Source organism: Pyxicephalus adspersus, chromosome 11, assembly GCF_032062135.1.
Source record: "Pyxicephalus adspersus chromosome 11, UCB_Pads_2.0, whole genome shotgun sequence".
Classification (NCBI taxonomy): Eukaryota; Metazoa; Chordata; class Amphibia; order Anura; family Pyxicephalidae; genus Pyxicephalus; species Pyxicephalus adspersus.
This window is the reverse complement of record NC_092868.1, coordinates 58391443-58415472: the sequence shown is the minus strand read 5'-3', so window position 1 is coordinate 58415472 and position 24030 is coordinate 58391443. Positions and strand designations below refer to the sequence as shown.

The following is a 24030-nucleotide window of genomic DNA, read 5'->3' as shown; positions in this document are numbered from 1 at the left end:
TCCCAAGAAGAGCTCAATGATTTAATACGTGATCTAAGTCTATCATAACAATCATCTGAACTTTTATCATCCGGGCTAAAAGAAGAGAATTGTCTGAGAGCGGAAGATAAGAAGATAAAAATTATATTTGAGCAGACCATAAATTATAGGACAAGAGAGGTGGCACTCCGACCATATTTCAGTGAAGATGGAGACTTTGTGTTGTTACATCCCTGGACTACTAGCCCATATGGGAGGATCAGAATACCGGGCAGAAGACTGGCCGCTTTTCATAGACAGTTCCACTTGAAGTTTGAAATCTGTTTTACTGCATAATGAAAACTGCTATGCATCAATTCCAACTGGCCACTCAACAAAACTTAAAGAAGAATATGAAAATATCAGAATGGTCTTACGAAAGCTTTGCTACATGAACACCAATGGTCCATACGTGTTGATATAAAAATGGGGAACTTCCTACTTGGACACAAAGTGAATACACAAAGTCCCCGTGTTTCATCTGCTTGTGATAGAACAAAGCGGGATCACTGGAAGAAAGTGACATGGCCTCCAAGGGAAAACATGAAAAAGGTGCAGCGACATCGAGCCAATGGCTGACAATAAATCATTCTCTCCCCACTACACATAAAGTTGGGATTAATGAAGCAATTTGTTAGAGCTCTGAACAAGGACGGTGATTGCTGCAAATACATTTGTAGATTCTTCCCTGGATTGAGTAGTGAAATATAAAAGCAGGAATCTTTGATGGAGCCCAGAAACTGATAAATGATGGAAATGTCACAAGTTACATGACTGATACTGAAGCTTCTGCCTGGCACAGCTATGGCATGGTGGGCAGGAACTTCTTGGGGAACCATAAAGCACAAAATTATGAAGAACTGGTATAAAACTTCCTCCTAAACTTTATAAATGTGTGTGCTACTATGAGTATAAAGGTACACTATCTCCATATGCAACATTTCCAGAAAACCTTGGTGATATCAGTGAGGAACAAGGGGAGAGGATCCATCAAGATATAAAGGTGATGGAAGAAAGGAATCAGATGGGAGAGACACATGATGGCAGACTACTGCTGGAGCCGTCCTGATCATCAGCAGAAAAGGAAATCATACAAACTGAGCTTATCAATGACTTCTTTGTGATTAGTTCTGTAAATATACTGAATATAGAATATACTGACATTAAGAATTTCAAAAATTAAATTTTGTATACATATATCTAGTTTAATTTTGCTTAATTTTCATGTTTCATTAGTTTTCTATGAGGTCATTATTTCAAAACTAGAGCCAATCTAGCAAAACCAATATCATATGTGGAATCTGTGCATCAAACATAACCTAAAGTCACTTTATTCTGTTTGGTAAGAAAATGTTTGTTGACCAGTGTTAATATTTTTTACACCATCATGTGATATTATTATCATTAATACTATTATTATTATTATTAATGTATTCATGGGTCCTCTCCTCCTGTATTACTGTCTGTATTAGTCTGTCATTTGCAATCCCAATTTAATGTACAGCGCTGCGTAATATGTTGGCGCTATATAAATCCTGTTTAATAATATTATTAATAATCATCCTATTATTATTAATAACATTAAAATTATTATTAACAATATTATTATTATTATTATTGTATTCATCATTATATTATTAACATTAATATTATTATTAACAATAAAATGTGTTTATAGGGCATGTTCAGACCTTCATTTTTCAGGCTATCATAAGGATTTTTACAGACTGCAAACTCTTACAGAAGGCTTGTAAAATAGTTTCAATAAAAACTAATGGGTCTGTTTTTTTGTGCTGGCTTGAGGCGTTCCAAAACACCGTTCATGTACTCCTTAGGCACCCTATTTTTTTATTTATTTTAAAGCATAATTAATTTGTTCATTAAAAGAGGAATACCCTTTACAATATATATATATATATATATATATATATATATATATATAAAATATATATATAAATATATATGAGATACATCCCGTCCCCATTAGCATTTAAAGCATTTTGCAGGATTTGCTTCCTTTGGAATGAAGAGACCAGTATCATGAAATAGTATATTCCACATAAAAGTAGTAAAAAAAGTTAAATTCTTGCTGGACCGGATCGGCAGTGCCAGTATCCGAAATCACCCCAGGAGGGATAGCTACACACGAATCAGAAAATGTTGGAACATCTCAGGAGAAATAAAGGTCTGTACCACTATATGTCATTTTGGATGTGGCACCAAATCCCACGTCTTTTCCTCCATGAAGCTTCTAGGGTCATTTTGCTGTCCAAGCACCCCCATAGACTTGTATTCAACAGCTCATAAAAGTTTGTGCAGGAGTAAGAAAGCAGAAAGTGGAGAAGGCCAGGGAATTGCTTGCTGACTTTTTTAGGTGCTTAAAGAGTCAGAACAAACGTCTATAAATTCCTGTACAGGCTTCTGCAAATGCAAGCTTTTCTTTCCTGAAAAAGATCCTGGACACCCAGCTGTGCAGAGTTGGCATCCAGGAGCGTTTAACGATAACATATTTCAGAAGCAGGTCTGCATATGCCCTAAAGCGCCAACATATTAGCATTGTACATTAAATAGGGGTTGTAAATGACAGACAGGTACAGACAGTGACATGGGAGGGGGGGAGGACCCTGACCCGAAGAGCTTACAATCTAGGAGGTGGGGGAAGTATCACACAAGGGGGATATGGAATGGTGGGAAGTAGTGAGGGTTTAGGAGACAGAAGAAGACGGGTAGGTGAGGGTGAAGTGTTGGGATTTAAGGGCTCTTTTAAATGAGCAGAAAGTAGGAGCAGAATAGGAAGAGGAAGACAATTCCAGAGAATCGGGGCAGCTCTAGAAAAGTCTTGGAGCCGTGCACGTGACAAGGGTATGAGTGAGGAAGTCCCAGGGTTAACCCCCCCCCCAGCCAATTCTTTATGGAAATCTTTGCTTGGAATGTACTCTCACACCCAATGCAGGAGCTAAAATTTGGGTTAATAAAATCACCTATTCCAAATTTGAATTTTTCACTTTTTTCAATTAGATTAGTGATTTATACAACTAGTATAACTATTAGCTGGCAAGTAATCATCGCTCTGTCCTACTGACTAAATCGTCATAAAAGCCTAAATATAACGAGGAAACACACAACTGCTTTGTCATTAGCACAGAATGCCTTTACAACAACTTTTTGTGGGAATTCCTTTATTTTATGAGATACTCAAAGAAAAAGCTGTAAAAAAATGAAAAGTTAAAGTTCTGAAAGCAGCTTGAACCTTTCTAGTTCAAAGAATCGTCGTGTGACGCAGCATTGTAGGTGATGACACATTGGGCTGGTGAGCTCCCATCATAGCCGATGAACCAACGTTTGCCGGAATTGAAGTTTACCAACATATGAGTCTTTCCTGAGACTTTTATTTATCAGATAGAATTCCCCAAAACTATAAGTGTCACCAGAAGCAGAACTTACAGTCATCGCTTTCTGAAAAGGTCATAATGATAAGATGAATCATATAAATTACATTGGCATGAATATGTTGGAGTGGTGCCATGGTGGTGCCATCACTCTGCGCTGTCTTGGTTGTGCACAATATCATCATTTAGTCCTGTTGGTCCCGTTGCTATTCCAAAAGTCCCTAAAGAGTTTGAGGAGGATTCTAGGAAGACCTGGTAAACCCAGAAAACCAGTTCTGGAAACACAGCCAACGACCAATAAGTAGATCCAGAAATGTGAATGGGGTGATCAAGACTCAAAGGTGAAATTCACTTCAATGCCAAAGATGTTGAACCTGATCGATATCTTCCAGCGCTGTTGTGGGTTGTCACTCTAAGGAAACAATACAAATAAAATGATTTACTGGTTTCTAGGCATTGGAAAGTGAACCTCGTATAGATCCCAACCATGAGGTCCAAACTTTGACCCAACAGAAGAGACTTGGCGACTTGGCCATGTTTGGTGAATTATGGACCTCACGTGGCTTCGGATGTGGGAACCATAATTCTCATAATTCATCAAACATGAAAGGGAAGCCACCATGTCTCTTCTGTTGGGTCAAAGTTCGGGCCTTTGTGGATTGGATATATGTGAGGTTCATGTAAAAGCAACTAGAAATAGCTCAATGTTTAAAATCTAACCAGAATAAACCTCGGAGTGAGAGAACTTCTATTTAGCACACCACCGATGGGCTCAGAATCCTGGAGCACACCAATATGCAGATGGCAGTTTTGGATCCTAAAGCTGCCCCCCATACCACCCACTACCTGAAACTGATAAATAGTTTCCCAGGTGGTATTCTGCAGCATAACTCACCAGCGCGGCCCAGTGGATGGGGACGTCACTGCACAAGATGTTGACGGGGATACCCAGTGTGGTCCTATCAGCCTCCTCTCCTGGCACCAGGTCGTATGACAAATCGCTGTCGCTTGTTGTGTTCTGTATGAAGACCAAAGAGGACTTGTTTTATTCAGAAAATGATTTCACTTAAAATGTATTTCAATTAGAGATGACAAGACAAGATTCCAGAAGAATACTTTTTTAGTACATAGGATGCCAGACTTGAAACTGGCATATTGGCTCTCCGGTGTTTGTTCTCAGCACCCAGCACAGGCACTCCCACTGCCAGCCTGATAGAGAATGTCAGCTTGTGTGCAGTTATAGAAATATCAGTCCCTACCTGCCGCTGAAATTGCTTGATGCTCTTCAGAATATCGGCCATTGTCGGTACATTGATTTTCCCCATCTTCACAATGTAACAATTCTTTCCATTGCTGCGTCTGAAGCCGATGAAACCCTGGGGGTGACACAGAGGCTTTTATTGGAAAATGTTACAGATAAGTTAGATAAAAGAGGTTCGATTTCTATAGTCTGCTTTGTTTTTTGGCATTGTAGAAGCTTCGGCCATCTCCAGATGCTAACACGAGAGAGGGACACAATCAGCACCGAAGCTGAACAACAACATACAGTCCCCTCTCTGATATGGAAACCCAATTGGGACAAGGACTTGAGTCCAGTACAGATGTCAGATTTCTGTCCCTGGAAACGATCATAACCTTTGGGATCACTAGAACCTTTCATCAAATTTGATTTGTCTCCAAATGAACAATTTTACATTTGCTAAAATTAGACTCCAATTAGCGTTCAATGTCAGCATGAGGAACAAAAAGTGAATTTGGATTAAATAATTTGGACTAAAGGTTCCCTCATAAAACTAGGATTGTGCACTTCATTGTTGGAAGCCTATGGGTAAGTAAAACTGAACAGTTTATTTCTTCTAAAATTTTGCCAAAATTTGCGAGATTTGGATAGAATTTTAATGTTTAGATGAAATGCATTGGAATCAGCAGATAAGTAAATGAAGATAGTTTCTGGTGATAACTTCTTTAAGGTCCAATGGGCTTTCAATGTCACAGAAGCTCCTATGGATCTGTTTTTGAGCCATGGGCTCTCATAACTTTCATAATTTTATCATTTCTCTATAAAATAAAAAAGTAGATTTTTTAATGTAAGGATTTAAAAGCTGTTTAGTATGAATAAAATGAAAGTTTGAGAAATTTTGCAAAGAAAATAAGTAATTTTGGAATTGGCAATTAACACCTATACAATAAATGGAAATGGTGGTGGAAAGGGGGGGGCATTACTCTGGCACAGGTAGCAATAATATCCGAAATCTCCAAATGGGGTCATGTGACAAAGGCAATGACTCTCCAGGCTATTACACTGTAAAATAAAAAAAGTTTTCCAGTCTCCAGCTCTATTGAGACAACTTGCCACTTATTTATTTATAGCAAAGATTTTTATGCTTTTCACCCCAGAGAGGGCAGAAGCTGCAGATTCAGGGTCTCTGCTGAAGATTTGTGGCCTTTGCTTTGTTACTCCAAACATATGAAGGTGCAAATTGTGCATTGTAAAAGGGCCCGAAGCCTCCCAGCCAACCAGGAACCCCACAGTAGCTTTGTTTCTCCCTCATTTCTTCCCATGGTGTCTCAGCCCTGCTCACTGAGCCTGAATTAATAAAGTTCTCCAAGGCTGGAGAGGATACGCTTTCATCAGTGAACCTGGGTGATGCAGCAAACCTGGAATGGGTTTCTTCAAAGTCATTTGCTTTTTGGTAACAAATGTTTTAAGCCCTGGACCAGATCCATTCCAGGTTTGCTAGATCACCCAGCTTCACTGATGAAAGTGTATCTTTCTTCAGCCTTGGAGAGTTTTAATAAATTAGGCCCATTGAGTTAAAGCTGTGGGCCGGAAGCTCTTTTGAAGTAGGTGTGCTGTCAGGAAGTTTGACTGAAGGACTGAAGGCATGGAGAGCTGTGGTGTGCAGTAAGAAAGCCCGTGTGCACTTATTTCTACTGAGGGGATGATGGGGAGAATGGTGGACCCCAAATCAGTTTTGCACACTGTTGGCAACGTCCACCATTACTCTCTATCTAGTTCCTAGTGGACTGGCACCGGCTGATCCCCAAGGTTCGGAGTTCTGCCTGGTTTTGGTAGAATTGCGTGCCTTGTCCTTTGTCAGGACCCCTCCAGGGAGTTTCCTCTTCAATGGACAGCCATAGCACACTTGTGCACAGTTGTGTTGGTGTGTATACACTTTCACTTTTTATTCACCAGGATTTAAAATCACAACGCTCATACCACAAACAGAAAACCAATGACCTCCATCCTAAAATGAAGGAATTTGCTTATTTTCACTTTTATTTGGTCGCCCTCGTATCACTCACATGGTTGTAGTCATACAGGATGGTGGACGACACGTTGTTGCTGCTCACATAAAATGCCGCCATATTCACTTCATCATTCAACATGACCGTCTGCTGGACTTTCTCACCACTCTTGGCATGGAACGCCATTTCTACCACCTGCAAAATTGCCACCAACAAGTGTTTCCATTATTTTGTCACTCTATTTTTTTTTACGTACTACATGCTGAAGGTTTAAAAAACAAATTGTAAAAAACCTTTATATAGCTAATATATTTTACAGCAGATGTGTATATAAAGGATTATAACCATTTCTCAGATAGCCAGGTTCCTGATCACAGCGGGATAGAGCTTAGCCAAAGATCTCAATCAGCTTATTGGACAATACAGGAGAAGAAGGACACTCATAAGGTCATCCTCATCTTCTCTTTTTTAAGTGTATTCACAAAACTGTGCAAAGCAACAAAGCATTTACTGGCTTCTAGTCTGAGCACTGCTGTGTTTTACAGGAAAATAATGCAAAGACAGTATTCTGCTATTTTTATACACTTAATAAAAATTAGTTTTAAATATTAGCTATAAATAAATCAAATATGTTTTAAACAATGTCAAAGCTGTGCAAACAGAAACTAATGCAAATCTGTAATAATTTAACAACATTGTGGGCTATTTATAAAACATGGAATCTGACATTCCCTTAAATATTCCCTGGTGGGAATCAACTGCTGCCATTGAAACATATTACTGTGAAGATTCCCAAGAAGGAATATCTGATTTCCTGTTTTATAAATAGAGCTCTAAATATAGATTTTAAATAGAGGCAATTTAAGTATCTGAAGGTGGCCTGGGATGAGTCTCTTGCAGTGCACAGCAGGGCTTAGACCAAGACAAGGACAAACAGCACAAGGGGCTAATCAGTTCTTGAGCTGATAGTGGGATAGTAGGAGAAAGCAGAGTCAGGGGAATTGAGTTAATCAGTGTACTACTTCTCCTTTTACTATCCAGCGTTAGGATAGGGCCATGACAGCCAGGCCATAGAAGTGGGTTATATGTTGCTGGCTGTCATTCAACAAGGATCACTGAGGGTATCTAGTGGCAGAAAAGGAGTACTGCAGCAGGGTGAGCTGCAGATTGAAGGGGGCATTTCAGCAAAACCTATTCTATCTTCAATTTTTTTTGTAATTATTATTATGCATTAATCCCGGTGTTCACATATTCTTTCTGAAAATAAGCCAGGCAGAGATTTATTGGATTAAATTTTTTATCAGATCTACTCACCGCCTCTGTGTGCTTCTGCGTCATGTACACCCCGATTAATGTCGCCCCTACTACAATAATAGCCAGGAGGAAGAGCACAATGACTGCCCATGCCCAGGTCTTCCGCTTCTCATTCATGGTGGGGGGGCTGGAATACAAAGAAAATAACTGGTAAACAATCAATCAAATATCTGTTACATTGTTACAGCTCAATAGAAACTCTTTCCATACTTCTTATACAGCGAATGTGGGGAGGAAAATGCAGAGGATACTAAAATGATGAATTATGTTATAGATTTCATTCTAACAATTGGAAAGAACTTTTTTTTTAATTGAAACAATCTCCAATTATTAATATTTATTTCTTGCAGTCCGTGGGATTTCCCTTCTCTTCCTGTTCTGGAAATGAAGGAAGTGAAATGAAGAGCAGAGAAATCCCAAATTAATTAATATTCACACACGAGGAATCAATTCAGGTTTTTACCGCCTACACGTGTCTCTGGGTGTGTCCGCCCCACTCCCTTTAACCATCAATATTGATTTTGCCATTTTTGTTACTTTATTTGTGACAATGTTTATGATTACAACAGGCGGTTTGTTATATAATTCCTTTTTCCTGGAGTTGTGTACAGATACTTTCCCCTGGATGTCCTTCCAGCTCCCTGTGGGTGGTTGGGGCGAGGTGCTGTATGGATTATAATGACACGGATTATGTAAATGGGAATAAAGTTTATTAGGCTGCCAATCCAATTATCTTCCTTCCTTGTCCTCTGCAATCCTTCTCTCTTCTACTTCCGACTCACGGCCTCCGAATCATGCAGAGATCTCAGTGCTGAGAGATTGATGGTACAATGAATGTGCTGCAATTTTATGTTTCTTGTTATACTGGATTTCTCGGGATGCTTTGTTCCAGTGACGGATACATGAATACAGCTTTGTGAATCATTAGAATATGTTTCAGGGATTTAAAAAAAGATGAAAGCAGCCACACAGCTCTGACCCTAACTGCACCCCTAATATCATCTCTAACCCTAATGCTACCAATATTCAATGATTCTAACTTTCTCTATCTATGGCATTTATTACAATACCCTTTACTCTAGTAATGGCCAACTTTTCGGACCTTACTGACCACTAAATTCATCATTTCAAATCGCACGGATCACTAATATGACTTTTTCGAAAAAGATAAATCCATTTGTAAAATAATGGTGCTAACAAGGGCTGTGGCGGCTCTGATTCATTGATCAGCTCACGGTTAGGTGAAGTATTACTATTGTTACTATTATCATTAGTTGTATTATCTTTGGTATTACTAAAGAAATGTAACGTATTTGTTTGCTTTTTCTCCCTCATTATGGGTTTATTTCATTTTAAGACCAAACAAGAAATGATAATTATCAAAGTCAAACTGTTTGATTCTATTAATTATAATAGTTACAGAAAATACACAGCTAAGGTCATACTTACCTAAAAGATTATCTGAGAAATAAACAAATAAAATAAAACAATGGGATGAGAATCGGTATTGGCGGAGCGGGGTAAATGTTGTAATGGTGGAAACAATACTGAAGCGTACGGCTCGGCAGCGGTCATACAACTTAATACTACACTGACGTCACGCTGCGCCTCGCTTGTTTTTCCGTCTCTAGTACAGTGCGTGAATTGAGTTCAATATAAGGCGAAAATTGTCATTACGCATATAAGAATTTATTAGAATATTATTTTTGTTTTATTATTAATAAAACATAAAAATTGCAAAAAATGTCCAAATTTTGCAATGGACCACTGGTTGGTGACCACTGCTTTACACTAACCTCCAAATAATGTTACCCCTTTTCCTAAGTCATATGATAACCATGTCGGCGCTGACCTATTGATCACTTGGCTTTCCCAGAAAACAAAGCAATTTAATTTTTTTTTTTCAAGCAAATTTTTTCTAGGCATCCACCGGTGATATTTAAGAATTATTTTGCCAACAATTATACAAAGTCTAAATCAATTTTGCAAAAATCTCTGCTCATCCTTACCGACACACATTGATAGACTGCACACTATACTGTGGAGCTTCCCAATCACATTACATTGTAATCATATATACTATCAGCTAGGAAATGGAGGAGCTTGTTTGATTGGATACAAATTGAATGACAGGTCCTCTTATTACATAGTAAAATGTATTAGACAAAGATTGAACAGAGACATCATTGTTGGACCTGATTTATCAAAGTCCTCCAAGACTAAAGAAAGTAGCCTATAATAGGAGAACCTGGGTGATCCAGCAAACCTGGAATGGATTTCTTAAAAATAATTTGCTATTAGTTGGAAAATATTTTCCATCCTGGACCAGATCTTTTTTCTATTTGCTGGATCACCCAGGTTCTCCCATTTAGTCTATCTTCTCTATGCTTGGGGAGCTTTAATGAATCAGGCTTATTGTGTTTACCAAGTAGGTGTTAAGTAGTGTTTTCCCTCTTTAATTTTACTGCAAACTTTAACATTTATTATTCAATGTGACTCATAATTGTTTCTTAGAAATCTGCAGCAATCTCATCCTGCTATCTGTTCTGTATAATTGGAGTCTTATTTGCTGCACTGCATTGTGCATAATGTATTTCAGATATATTATAACTTTATATGTAATATGATTTATTATATTAATATTATTATAAAACAACCCATAAGTTTGATCATCAATGTTAAAAAACATTGTAACATAAGACAAATACATTAAATATATTACATCAAATAATAATAATAATAATAATAATAATAATAATAATAATAATTTACCTGTTCTAGTTATGATGACATGCAATTATCTAAATATTATCATTTTCACAAAAACAGAACACGGGGAATCTTTTTATGAATTCTTACTGTACTATCCCCTCTACATATATTAAGTTTTTACCTTGGATCCACATAAGAGATGACTCACAGCAGCTATGTCAGAAAATAAGATTAAATGATGTACAGTGTATGTCATAATAACATGGACAAGTGAACACAACAGGTGTGAGGACATAAAGAGGACCTGTCAGGACAGGAAACAGCAGGTTCCATGCTCTTTGTATGAGTCAAGCAGTGTGTGTGACAACCAGCCTATGTGACAGGTTCTCTTTCTGACAGGTTCACATAAGGTATTCACCATTTACATTATCACATCAGACTTCAAACTGAGATATCTCTCCGGACAGCAGGTGTGTGGAACATGATGTGTATATAATGTAGCCTGTGGAGCCAATAAAATGCTATACCTAATAGCTGCAGGGGATGAGAAGCAGGAAAGGCTTTCAGGGTGAGCCTGGGAATTTGTAATGTTGAGCAGGATTGGACCTGATTTAATAAAGCTTCCAAAGACTGGAGAAGATAGACTATCATGGGAGAACCTGGGTGACCCAGCAAACCTGGAATGGATCTGGTCCAGGACTGAAAACATTTGCTAACCAATAGTAAATGATTTTTTTTAAATGGATTCCACGTTTGCTGGATCACCCATGTTTTTCCATGATAGTCTACCTTCTCCAGTCTTGGACAGCCTTGATCAATCAGTCCTTCCTATTTCTGAATATCACAGTCCCTGGCATAGCTCTGTATGAAATTATTCATGACATCCCTGCTGTTATATTTTCTGCTAAAGTTGCATACAAAACAAAAATTGCATATGACACATAGTCGTAGTCCCTGATAAAGTCCACCAGAACAATTCCTTTCATCCTACCTTGATCTGCATGTGCTGGTCCGCTGTAGATCTGTCTGTCGGTGACTCTCGTGTACCGTTTTACAGGTTGGAGTGAGCTGCTCCTGACACACTTTAGGTGGAGATGAGCTACACCCAGGTGATGGAAGCTGTAAATATATACTGGGTGACATCGCCCATGTGAGCAGGTGCAGACCTGCCGGGATTAATTAGGGAGGTTATTAGAAATGACAAAGGTTCATCACACCATCAATGGCCGGTGTGCAATGTGTGCCTGGATCACACCGACCATCATGATGAATTGGGAGAAAAAACAATGTTCTAGGTTATGGGGACTTTTCAGGTGCTTTACCAAAAAATGAATACAGCAATAATTCAAAATTATTATTTTCCATCTTAAAGAGAAACTATACTAAAAAAAACAAAAAAACAAAAACACACTTACCTTCAATCCTGCAGGGCAGGCCAATCACTCCGGGGGTGTCCGGCATCTGGTCCCTCGTCGTCTCGACATTTGTTCCGGAGCAATTCCAATTCCAATTTCAAGTCCTAGATGTGTTTCACTCGTTGGCTTCTTCAGAAGGACACAAGATATTAGCTGCATCTAAGTTTCTCTATATACATTTATAGGCAGAGAGATAAACAAAACATAACAAAACAAAAGAAAAAGAGATATATATATGTTTTAGAACATCTATATTAATTTTTTATTTAATTATGCTCAACTTTGCAAATTGATTCTCCTTTTCTTCATATAAAAAGAAAAACAATCTGATATAGTTTTATAGATCATACAAATGTATATAGTTGGCTCCTGGAGCTATGACCCTATTAAACCAAGGTAATTACCTAATTTACCATCACTTGTCTCATTATCCTAATTGCTTTTCACCAATGTAATTAAACACTAGATGTTTCAGTTCATTGAGGTGTGATGTGGCATATAATGTAAGTCACCTGTAATTCATAAAAAGATCATTTATTCTTGATTTTTTTACTACGCTAACATTTAAAACACTTCATTGTTTTCTAATGCTTATCATTTTATCAGCATAAACCCATGAATGATAAATGATAACATTGACCTATACTACATACTCGATCCCCCTACCAAGGGGAAAACAACGACTATCAATCATTTTCACCATATGCAAAGTTTAAGTTTTTAAGATAGAAAACAATAAATTAGAAGAGTAATTTTAAGAAATTACAGTCTGATCAGCTATGGTTCTCTTGATTATCTTCGCGTAGGTCCATCAGGTTTTCAGAGAACCTCTGAATTCATAAAGTCAGACAATCAGGAACAATACAATTTACTGATTTTTTTTTAAACCTGTGCTTAAACTACATTAAACCCAGCCAACCAAATAGATGTGTCCAATGTGTTAAGGAGAAATTAAAATATCCAGGTTTTTGATTGTACTTTGACCAATTTAGACCGGCACAATGGTCCTCATGTCTGCTGAGCCCTACACTAAGCAAACTAAAATCTATTGGTATTGGACTGTATTATACAGTTGACAATCGAAAATCTGCCCATCAATAATACGGGTCCTTCAGTTTTACGGCATGAATTTCAGAGTGCATTTTCAATACAGGGACTGTAGTACACTTTTTGGCCACTGATGTTTTGATGGCACCGTTCTGCAGAAACAGCTGTTAGGTCCTGCTTCCTACATTAAATACACATTGAGACGTCCCTGCTGCCTGCTCTCTGGACCTTTGCCAGATGTCCGCAGGGCCTGGGAGAGGAAGGCTGGCTTGTGTGTCAAGGTAAATATAACTTCAAAAATCCATAATTTTCGAAAATTCGGCACTCCTCAGGTCCAGAGGTCACCGGATTTTTGAATGTCAACTGTATATCCATAAATCATCCACATCAATGGTCCTTATGTCTGGTATGTCCTACACTAACCTTTAGCAAAAACTGACACATTTAATGGGTTATCTGAGCTCAGAGCCCACCAAATCCAGCTAACTCATAAAATGTATCTAATCTGCAAAGATCAACTAAAAACGGCAGGTATTGGATTGTATTATTAAAAGAAAATGTTTCTAAATTGAATCACAGGATTGTTATGGACACAGTTTATTGTATTACAATATTCCTTAAAAACATCTTTATTTATATCCAGTGAAATAAAAATATTGCATATGCGTGCTTTAGTTTAGCTGTGATGCATGTCAAGCAGAATCTGTAAAGTCATGGCCCACATTCTGCTAATAGATATCTTCCAACAGAATATCTTGCAAAGAATAGTTAGTTCTCTTGGATTCAGGGGGTCAAACTTACTTCATGTGTTTCACAGGAGGATGGGAACATAGAATGATCTAAAATCATATTAAAAAGTGAAAACAAAAGGTGTTTGCAATACACATTACTATTTGCACATGTCAATGTATGAATTATATTGATGGTTCTTCCTTGTACTGTATAATGACTTGAAGTGTTTGATGGTATCCCTGATGAACTGGAGAGCTTGGGCAGAAGCATCCTCTGTTAAAGATTTAAATTTGATGTTGCCATTTAATGTCATTCGCAGGTTTTTGTGAGTATATTGTATATTATATGTTGCCCATGATGCCTCCACACCCCTGGTACAATTACCTCCTGTTTAAACTGAAGGAGGAAGCACTGAGAAGAAATATGACAAGTGTATACAGGTAGTCCCCGGGTTACTTACGAGATAGGGACTGTAGGTTTGTTCTTAAGTTGAATTTGTATGTAAGTCGGAAAAGATACATTATTTTAATATACGCATAAGGAAGAGATGTTTGACTCAACATATTATTAGGCAGCATGGTGTATAAAATCCTCACTGTGAGTTACCGTATTTTTTGCCGTATAAGACGCACTTTTTCTTCCCCAAAACTGGGGGGGGAAAAGTTGGTGCGTCTTATACGACAAATACCATATTATAAAATAATTAAAATAAGATACTCACCCGATACCCGATCCTGCGTGTTTCTCCTCTCCTCGCTGGCTGCAGCGTGTGTCTCCTCCTGGCTGCAGTGCAGAGCGAAAGAAGCCGGCACAGCGCCCCCTGCTGATCCCTGGCCTAACTGCCATACAGTGGAAAAAAAGGTAAGTGAACGGCACAGAGCGGTCAGAAGGTTAATTTGAATGGCACAGAGCGATCAGAAGGTGAATTTGAACGGCACAGAGTGATCAGAAGGGGAATTTGAACGGCACAGAGTGATCAGAAGGGGAATTTGAATGGCACAGAGTGATCAGAAGGGAATTTGAATGGCACAGAGTGATCAGAAGGGGACAATCAATGGCACATGAGTGATCAGAAGGGGAATAATCTTTCAGAATCTTTTTTTTCCAGATTTTCCTCCTTAAAAATTGGGTGCGTCTTATATTCCGGAGCGTCTTATACGGCGAAAAATACGGTAATCACAAACAAAGCAAAAAAAAAAACTTTGGAGCCTAGACATTCATTAACTTCTGCAGCAAGCTGTGCTTTGATATGCAAAAATAAACAACTGCAGAGTTTGTCTTGGTCATTACAAGAGCTTGCAGAACAGCAAAAAATTTTTCCTGCAAGTCATGCAAACTGTCCCCCTCCCCCTCAAGCCTCTGTCCTGCACACGAACAAGCAGGGAAGCCCCGTTTGCATGTAGAAGTTGTCCATATGTCAGATGTCCTTAACCCAGGGACTACCTGTAAATCTGATTTTCTATTAGGATAACATTTGTGTCAAATCAAGAAGTAGAACAAAGAGATTCTCCAATACATGTTCCTTTTTGTTCTGGACAGATATGTTGAAATCACCTGGACCATGTTTAGGGTTCTCCAGTACTCTGATTGAGAACTCTCTACATTCCCCCCAAACTCAAAATGGCTTTGTCCCTGAAGCTTAACAGAATAACATTCTGCTGTCTTCTAGCTGTCTTCCTTCTAACATATCCATATCCTAGATCAATTCCAGCTTGTTGCTTTCATGATAAAGGAGACCTCAGATGATGAGTCCGATGGGTAGCAATGTCCCCGGTACGATATACACAGAATAATGTTAACACTGGATATGTAGCTACACATAGCATTCATATAAATATTAATTCAGCCGTCTCTGGATCACCCACACGTGACAAAGGTACAACACCCATAACAGTTGGAAATGATGAACAGCATTACCAACATAACAAAGTTCCATTCATTCTGAACACCCAAAGTTGCCCGGGACACAATAACCTGAACGGTTTCAAACATTACTTAGCAAGCGTAAAGAAAGCACATAATGTCCTCCTGAGTACCTGAGAGTTACAGGGGCACAAATCCTTAAACAATACAACAAATGCTTCAAAGAAGTCCTTTTCGGTACAGGTAGTCCCCAAATTAAGGACACACAATATACAGACAGCTCCTAGATACAAACGGGGCTTCCCTACTCGCTTGTGTGCAGGACGGATGCTTGATGGGGGGAGGGGGAGTGGTTTGCATGACTTGCAGAAGAAATCTTTTGCTAAGCACAGCTGAGGTTGTGGGTGATCTTAAGGGCTGAGCTGATCTGTCACATCTTGTAACTCTTTAATGACCAAGAAAAACTCAGAACTGTTTTCTTTTTGCATATCAAAGCACAGCTTGCTCCAGAAGTTAATGAATGTTTAGGTTCCATAAAGTTTTTTTTTTTTTTTGCTTTGTTTCTGATTGACTCACAGTTAGGCTTTTATACAGTAACTGACACCACACTGCCTAATAATATGTTGAGACAAAAATCTGTCCTAATTGCATTTATTAAAATAATATACCTGTTCCAACTTACATACAATCTCAAGTTAAGAACAAAGAAAAATACTACAGTGCCTATCTCATATGCAATCTGGGGACTACCTGTATAGAGCAGAATCTCCTACTGTACCCTAGTGGTGAATTTATTTATGGCCAGGGAGTCATAACAATTCCATATGATCCTGCTGAAATAGTCAGTGAGGTTCACTGAATGCTACACAACAATAAGAGCACTTGTAACAACCCTAAATGCAGGATCCGAGACAACTGAAATACTGGTCGTAGTACTCTAGATTTGGTGGCAGTATTCCATTGGAGCATTGCCCTTTCTCTGAGCTGAGTTTGTTTGACCACAGCCCAATCTATTACAGCTTTGTGATCCCGGACGAGCCCCCAAGTGTATTGCTGCTCCTGAAGGAGTGACTTCTTCTTGAACCTGGATTCTTCCTGATTGGGTGACGTTCAGAAACTCACTCAGGCTTGCAGAACTGTCTTTTAAAGTTTCAATTATAGGATTGTTACAAACAAAGAAGAGTGGTTGAGGGTAGCAGAGTATTACAGAACACAGTCCAATTCATTGTAGTAAAATAATTCCTGAACACAAATGGCATTTACATACAATTCTGGGAAACAATTATTTTCTACAGCAGAGTAAACTCTACTATAAAGTCCCAAATTTCCAGTTCCTGCAGAATCCTGTGCAGGGGGAAAGTTGGTCATCTGATTGGTCACGGGAGACAAAGGCTGGCAGAAACTTTAGACCTCTCCTCCTTAGGTTATGGATCTTTTGCAGCCCCTGTCACACACTACAGTCAAGTGTCATAGTAACTAAAGAAAGGGACAATGCACAAGGGGACAAGAACGAAGTTTGAGGATACTTTTAAAATTGAAAATGACTTTTTTTTACATTTATTGAAATTACTTCAACACATTAAAGCTTATATGATATTTCAGTGCATTGACCTTTAATGGAATGTATTTTTTACTTATCATACCACCTACCAAATGTAATATTATTCTATCACCTAGACCTGTCTCTTACACATGACTTCCTTAGGGCTTGCCGTTTGGCATAACTAAGTTCCTTCCGAGTTTGTTTGTTTTGGATATGCTATCTGGAAGAAAATGTGCGTCAATCGGTTAGATAGTTTAGATACCAAAGATGTTGCCAATAAGCTGTATTATCTTTTGTTTAACACCACTGGCATCAAAACCATGGAGAGCAAGTTAAACAGTTAAATTGGACCTTCTGTGAGCTGCTACTGATAGTGATCATCAAAAATAATAAAACCACCTGCTGAACACTGTGTGGGTCCCCCTTGTGCAACAAAAAACCCTCTGACCCATCAATGTATTGACTCTATAAGATTTCAGAAAATGTCCTATGGTATCTGTACAAGATTTTAGCAGCAGATTCTTTAAATCTGCCCTCCATCCTCTGTTCTCTTCACGTTGTACAGACTCCTGTCCTGGACTGAAAAAACATATTGTGATATCACCGCACACTGTGAGCTTCTAACAACAAGCATTAAAGACAGAACTCATCTTATTTACTGGCTGGTGGATATCCAACATCATAAAGCCCTTTTCCCTTAATCTGGCTATCTCTAGCCCACCCTTTCTATTCAAGGAATCTTAGTTATCAGATATACGGGTATTACTGCAGCTTTCAATAAATGACAGTAAATGTTTATTAATAGAATCAAATACAAAAGCCAAACATTACAAGTAAAATATAAAAAAGAAAATAGTACCATGGGCACAATACAGATTATCGAGATGATAGACGTACTATGAGGGAATAAAGTCCATTATTACAACACCAAGATTTTAAAACCTTTTTAAACTGACAGGGAGTAAATAAAATACCTTCATTGTAAGGAGTTTATACATCCTTTGATTAGAATAGTTATTCTGCAGTTCCAAACATCACCAGCAGGTGAGATATCATTGTAGATCATTATAGAAGTGCAGAGTTGCTTGTGCAGCCATAGACAGTAATGGGCAGTGTGTAATAAATATGAAATCAGATTGCATTTCTATAAAAATTGGCTGAGACAAACATTGTTTTCAACTGATTTTTTTTTTGTATTGGAGTAAAAAACTTATGCAAACCAGGAATGGATCTAATCCTGGATTGTAAACGTTTGCTAACAAGTAGCAAATGACTTTTTAAGTAGTCCGTACAAGATTTGCTGGATCATCCAGGATCACCAATGAAAGTGCATCATTTCAAGCATTGCAGAGCTTTAATAAATCAGGCCCACTATATACATTAGGAGAAATAACCCTCTATAATATTTTGGATATTGCTGGCCACTGTCTGTGTATTTCTAAGCCCCTGAACAAAACACATGTATATTGCAATTTAATGGTTTGTTAGCATTGGAATGTCACCATTAGCATCCCAATGCTTACACATACAAAATGTGCTGTGTTAATTAGAATAATTTCCGCTCCTTTTACACTTTCACACATTCATGAATTCCACTGCACAAACACCTATTGTATTACACTGGGCTGGGGACATGGGGCCTGATTTATTAAAGCTCTCTAAGGCTGGGGAGAATACACTTTCATCAGTGAATCTGGATGATTCAGCAAACCTGGAATAGATTTCTTTTAAAAGTCATGTGCTATTTGTTAGCAAATGTTTTCAATCCTGGACCAGATCCATTCCAGGTTTGCCAGATCACCCAGCTTCACTGATGAAAGTGTATTCTCTTCAGCCTTGGAGAGCTTTAATAAATCAGGCCCATGGCTGTAGTAAAGAAGAATACAATGTAAATAATGGTAGCATTTATACCTTGGCTGTGGGATGAATTAAAATTGTAATAGTAATACGTAGTAGTTAATTACTTTTTTTTATAGGGTCTTCATATTCATGAAGAGTTGGGACCTTCAAGGATAGGAAATGGGGCCCTTTATCCTATCCATAGAGGTCCTCTGGGATCTGGCTTAATAAAGGTGGCAAAAGCCATGTTTTGGGGAAGATGGCCCCATCTCCACAATGTAAACCCTAAGTTGCTGGGATCTGGGGACTTCAGAATCTGGAAGGGAGATCTGAGGTTGATTATTCTAGGCAAGACATCTTGTCTTCCAGTAGCCATCACTCCCGCTCCATGGAGAAGAAATGACAGCACCCTTTAATCCCCCAGGCCATAAGACCAGGAGTACATAAAGCTTAAAGTATTATCTAAAGTACAACTGGGGTGTTCTTCATATCAGATCTGATCTTTTTTTAATAAAAAGTCAAACTTAGCCCATGTATACCAAACCTTAGTCACCCTGAAAAAACCAATATTACTTGTCTATCCTGCTGCTGAGATTGTGGAGGGGGCAAAAGTACCCAGCTGGGGGGGCACAATAGTGCCCTGAGCTGGTAAAGGGAAACAGTGGTGCCCAGTGGGGTTTATAGAGAAACAACTTTGTGTTCTGCTACAGAACTCTGATGAGCTGACACTGCCTGTAGATTTTGTCAAGTCAGCAGGTTGCCAAACTGTCCACACAATCTGTGTCTCAGGAAGTATATCTTGTGCATAAAGTCACATTAGAAACATAACCTCCTCTTGTGTGATACTTCTCCCACCTCTTAGATTGTAAGTTCTTCGGGGCAGGGTCCTCGCCCCCTCCTGTGTCACTGTCTGTATCTGTCTCATTTGCAACCCCTATTTATTGTACAGAGCTACGTATTATGTTGGTGCTATATAAATCCTGTTTTTCAATATTAATAATAAAAATAAAGGCGGCCACTGCTGGGTCCACTTTTAAAAATGTTGGTTACCCTACCTTGGTTTAATTTCTGTTTGTATGTTTCAGATCATTGACCCTTCATAGGACAATGGAGGAGAAGGAGACCAAGAGAAGCGATGGGAACTTACATGTAAGTCGTTCTGTCGCTTTCTATATCACTTATCTTATGTAATATTCAGGGTGTATTCACAGAGACATGGGGTCATATAACTTTTCATTGCCTATCATTCCTATCACTTTAGGATATACCCTACATAATGTCCAGGATGGATCCTGGATGGGAGATATGTGGCCCTATCATGTAGAGCATTGTGGTTGTGTGCTGGCAAAAAGAATGCAGAGCAGCTCTGTAAGGGTTGCCATTGTTAGTTTATTTCAGGGCCCTGGACTCTGGAGTAGGAAGGTATTGGGTGGGTTTTGTTATTCCATTCCTAGGTTTGGGTTACAGCAGACTGAGGATCTGCCATTACTAACAAAGGCGTGCTGCTAGGCCATGGAGTGGAATTGAAAAGTAATTGTTAGTTTTGTTTGAAAAGCTGTTGATGGGACTTGATTTCATTTGATTTGTGAACTGTGGAATCCTCAATAAGGACTGTACTAGAGTCCCCACTTGTCCCCATTCGTCACCTATAGTGCCCGGAGATCGTAGTGGAACTGCAGAGGTAATCTGCGGTTCACTTCCATAGTAGTAGCAGAACAGTAGTGCGGGAACAGCGATCGCTGCTGCAGAAACTCTATCCAAGAACATGTTCAACTAGTAAAGGTCTGCAAAAGCAATCTGACTGCTCTTGCACCCCTTAAAAGACCCTAAAAAACCCAAATTCTTGCACTATTGACTTCAATGATGTTCGAATTTGGCATTTGATAACCTGGAGAATTTCTCATTATTCGATCGAATAGCTGTCAAATCGAATAGTGAGCTATTCAACCAACACTACCGGTCATCATTCTAAACAAATCTAAAGAAATACTTTTGCATTTATTGACACAATAATTGTGCAATCTGGAAGTAACAAATCTTAACGTCATTTGTCAGTATAAATCTTCTTGTTAGCATAGAACAATATTTCCTTGTCTTGTCACATCTTGGGGAACTTGTTATCCTTGTTTGAAAGTTTATTAATTGGCTGGATGCCCCTGTTATTGAAACTACTTTTTTATGGTTCAGTATGATTTGTTACCAGTCCAAAATATTTCTGAAGGGGAACACAGTTAGCTCAGCCTATAAATACCCCGACATTTCATCGGTGAGGAGACATCTTCAGAAGATCCCTTTATAGCACAATGGACGAGAAAGAGACTAAGAGCAGCAATGGGAACTTACCAGTAAGTCCTTCTACTACCTCATTGATCACTTATTGGGTCTGAATTAATAAAGCTCTCAAACACCGGAGAGGATACACATCAGTAAAGCTGGGTGATCCAGCAAACCCGGAATAGATTTATTAAAAGTAATTTACCATTTGTTAGCAAATGTTTATAATCCTGGACCAGATCCATTTCGGGTTTGCCAAATCCCCCAGCTTCACTGATGAAACTGTATCTGGGGTATATTACTGGGGGTTGCTCATGGTAACGGGATGCTTACAGGGGAGACAAGAGTTACAGCACACACTTGGCAACTTTATAACAAAACAATAAACAGTAGCCCTGCTGGGCGTCTGGCTACCTCACTTGGTGCTCTACATTCCGTATATCAGTACTGTTAACTCACAACTTTGTAGTACTGTTTGGCCGCTGGCTTTCCTGGAATTCACTCTGGCTCTCTCTCAGCCTGGAATCCACTCTGGCTCTCTCTCAGCCTACTCTGGCTCTCTCTCAGCCTGGAATCCACTCTGGCTCTCTCTCAGCCTGGAATCCACTCTGGCTTTCTCTCAGCCTCTTGCTGATCAATGCCCTTTCTTTGAACCTGAGTGCAGGTGGATATAACCCAAACTCTGATTTGGGTTGGGCCAGGGAACCCACCCTTCACTTCCCTTGGCCAGCTCCAGGGCCCTAAAGAACCTGGTTTTCATCTAAAAATACTAATCAAATACTACAAATACTATCACTTTCATTTCCCTGGAGCCATTCTAACACTTTCCTGACATTTTAGGGACACATATCCCCCCTCTGTTCGACCCTGTGGGGTTGGACATATTTTTCCCCATACAATTCCATACAAATCCAGATCCTAGATAGGGCATCTGCACTCCTTTCCTGGGCCAAAACACAAAACAACCAATACACACAAAAAATGTTCTTCTTTTTAGAGACCTTGTGTACTGGACCAAGTTGTCTCTGGTATCTTTAAGCTTCTTCTGCAAAGCGTCTTTACTTAATTCAGTTTCACTTATTCGTCAGATTCTCAACAGTCTCTTGTTTTTCCTTTGTCATCTTTTCCGGTTCTTGCTTTGTCTTCTAAGTCTTCCTTTTCTTCAGACTCATCATCTTCATCATCTTCACTCTATTGCAGCATGGTTTCCCATTCCGTCCCGGTGTGGCTAAATTCACAGTATGCTTTTGCAGTTTGTGCATTTTCATGGTCCCACTTTGTGTCATTAGGGCAGAATGAGTTCCCATGTGCCTCTTTCAGGGGTTTGTAGGTGTTGCTGCTATCATAGCTGCATAAGCCGCATTGAAAAGTACGCTCATCAGTGTGACTCTTCATGTGACAATCAAGATTTGAGCGACTTGAACAAATATAGCTGCACAGCTTCACAATGGAATTTTTTCTTTACACATTACTTAATCTTTGTTGGTTTTGGAGGCTTCATGTTTCTATGCACTTTTTCTAGGATGCATTCTTCAGTCTGGCTTTTCTTTTCCATCTCACACATAGCAACATTTTCCTCAACATGTCCTGAGCATTCTGTTCATCAGGCCAAACAGGAACAGCTTCCCCAGTCTTCACTTAACTTATTGCACTCTTCCCTCTCCTACTGGGAAGCACGGACACTTTCATGGGCTTCAGACTGATACAGGAACATCTTCAGAAGCCACCTCAGCTGACACAGGATCCCATCCTTTCAGCTTCTTCTTTGATCTGCTCTGCAAAATGTCTATTTTCTGAACGCTGATTAAACTTTTTAAACATAGCATTTGTCCTGTACAGCACGCCGGGACCCACCACTGCGGTGTCATCTTTTGAAAAAAGTGGCTGGCCCTTATTGAGGTTCCATCTCCCGGGGCAATTGGGAACCCTTCTGGCCTGAAAGCAGCTAGATGCTGTATCACATCAGACAAAACTCACCGGTCACTCTCTGTCGTCTTGGTCATTTCAACTAGATGGGCAGACAGCAGGTGGTTTGTTTGCTTATTGATCTCTTCAATGTTGCTGCCACTCTCCACACCGGCCCTTTAAATCCACTGCTGTAAACTTCCCTGCTTAAGCTGCCCGCATCCTCCACTAAATGTGGTATATTACTGGGGATTGCTCATGGTAACGGGATGCTTTCAGGGCAGACAAGAGACAGCACATTCCAAAAGTCCAAAATAACAGCAGTATTTATTTTAGCCAGGTGTTACAGCACATACTCAACAACTTTATAACAAAAAAATGAACAGTAGCCCGGCAGGGCCTCCGGCTACTTACTTGGTGGCCTCTCTTCCTAAAACATACACTATATCAGTACTGTTAACTCACAACTTTTTAGTACTGTTTGTCCGCTGGCTTTCCTGGAACACTCTGGCTCTCTCTTCAGCCTGGAACACTGTCTCTCTCTTCAGCCTGGAACCCTCTGGCTCTCTCTTCAGCCTAGAACCCTCTGGCTCTCTTCAGCCTAGAACCCTCTGGGTCTCTTTTCAGCCCAGAACCGTCTGGCTCTCTCTTCAGCCTAGAACCCTCTGGCTCTCTCTCAGCCTGGAACCCTCTGACTCTCTCTCAGCCTGGAACACTCTGGCTCTCTCTT

General features: G+C 39.3%; 1 protein-coding gene across 1 annotated transcript; it reads right to left on the bottom strand.

Moving 5' to 3' along the window:
* Positions 1-3193: 3193 nt before the first annotated feature.
* LOC140341080 (surfactant protein C-like) lies at positions 3194-11794 on the bottom strand. The gene is made up of 6 exons (XM_072426617.1): positions 11674-11794; positions 7971-8097; positions 6714-6851; positions 4667-4783; positions 4303-4425; positions 3194-3819 (listed from the first exon to the last, which is right to left on the bottom strand). Exons 2-6 carry the CDS (start codon positions 8085-8087, stop codon positions 3736-3738), a joined length of 579 nt encoding a protein of 192 aa, XP_072282718.1. The 5' UTR covers positions 8088-8097; positions 11674-11794; the 3' UTR covers positions 3194-3735.
* Between the last annotated feature and the right edge of the window lie 12236 nt (positions 11795-24030).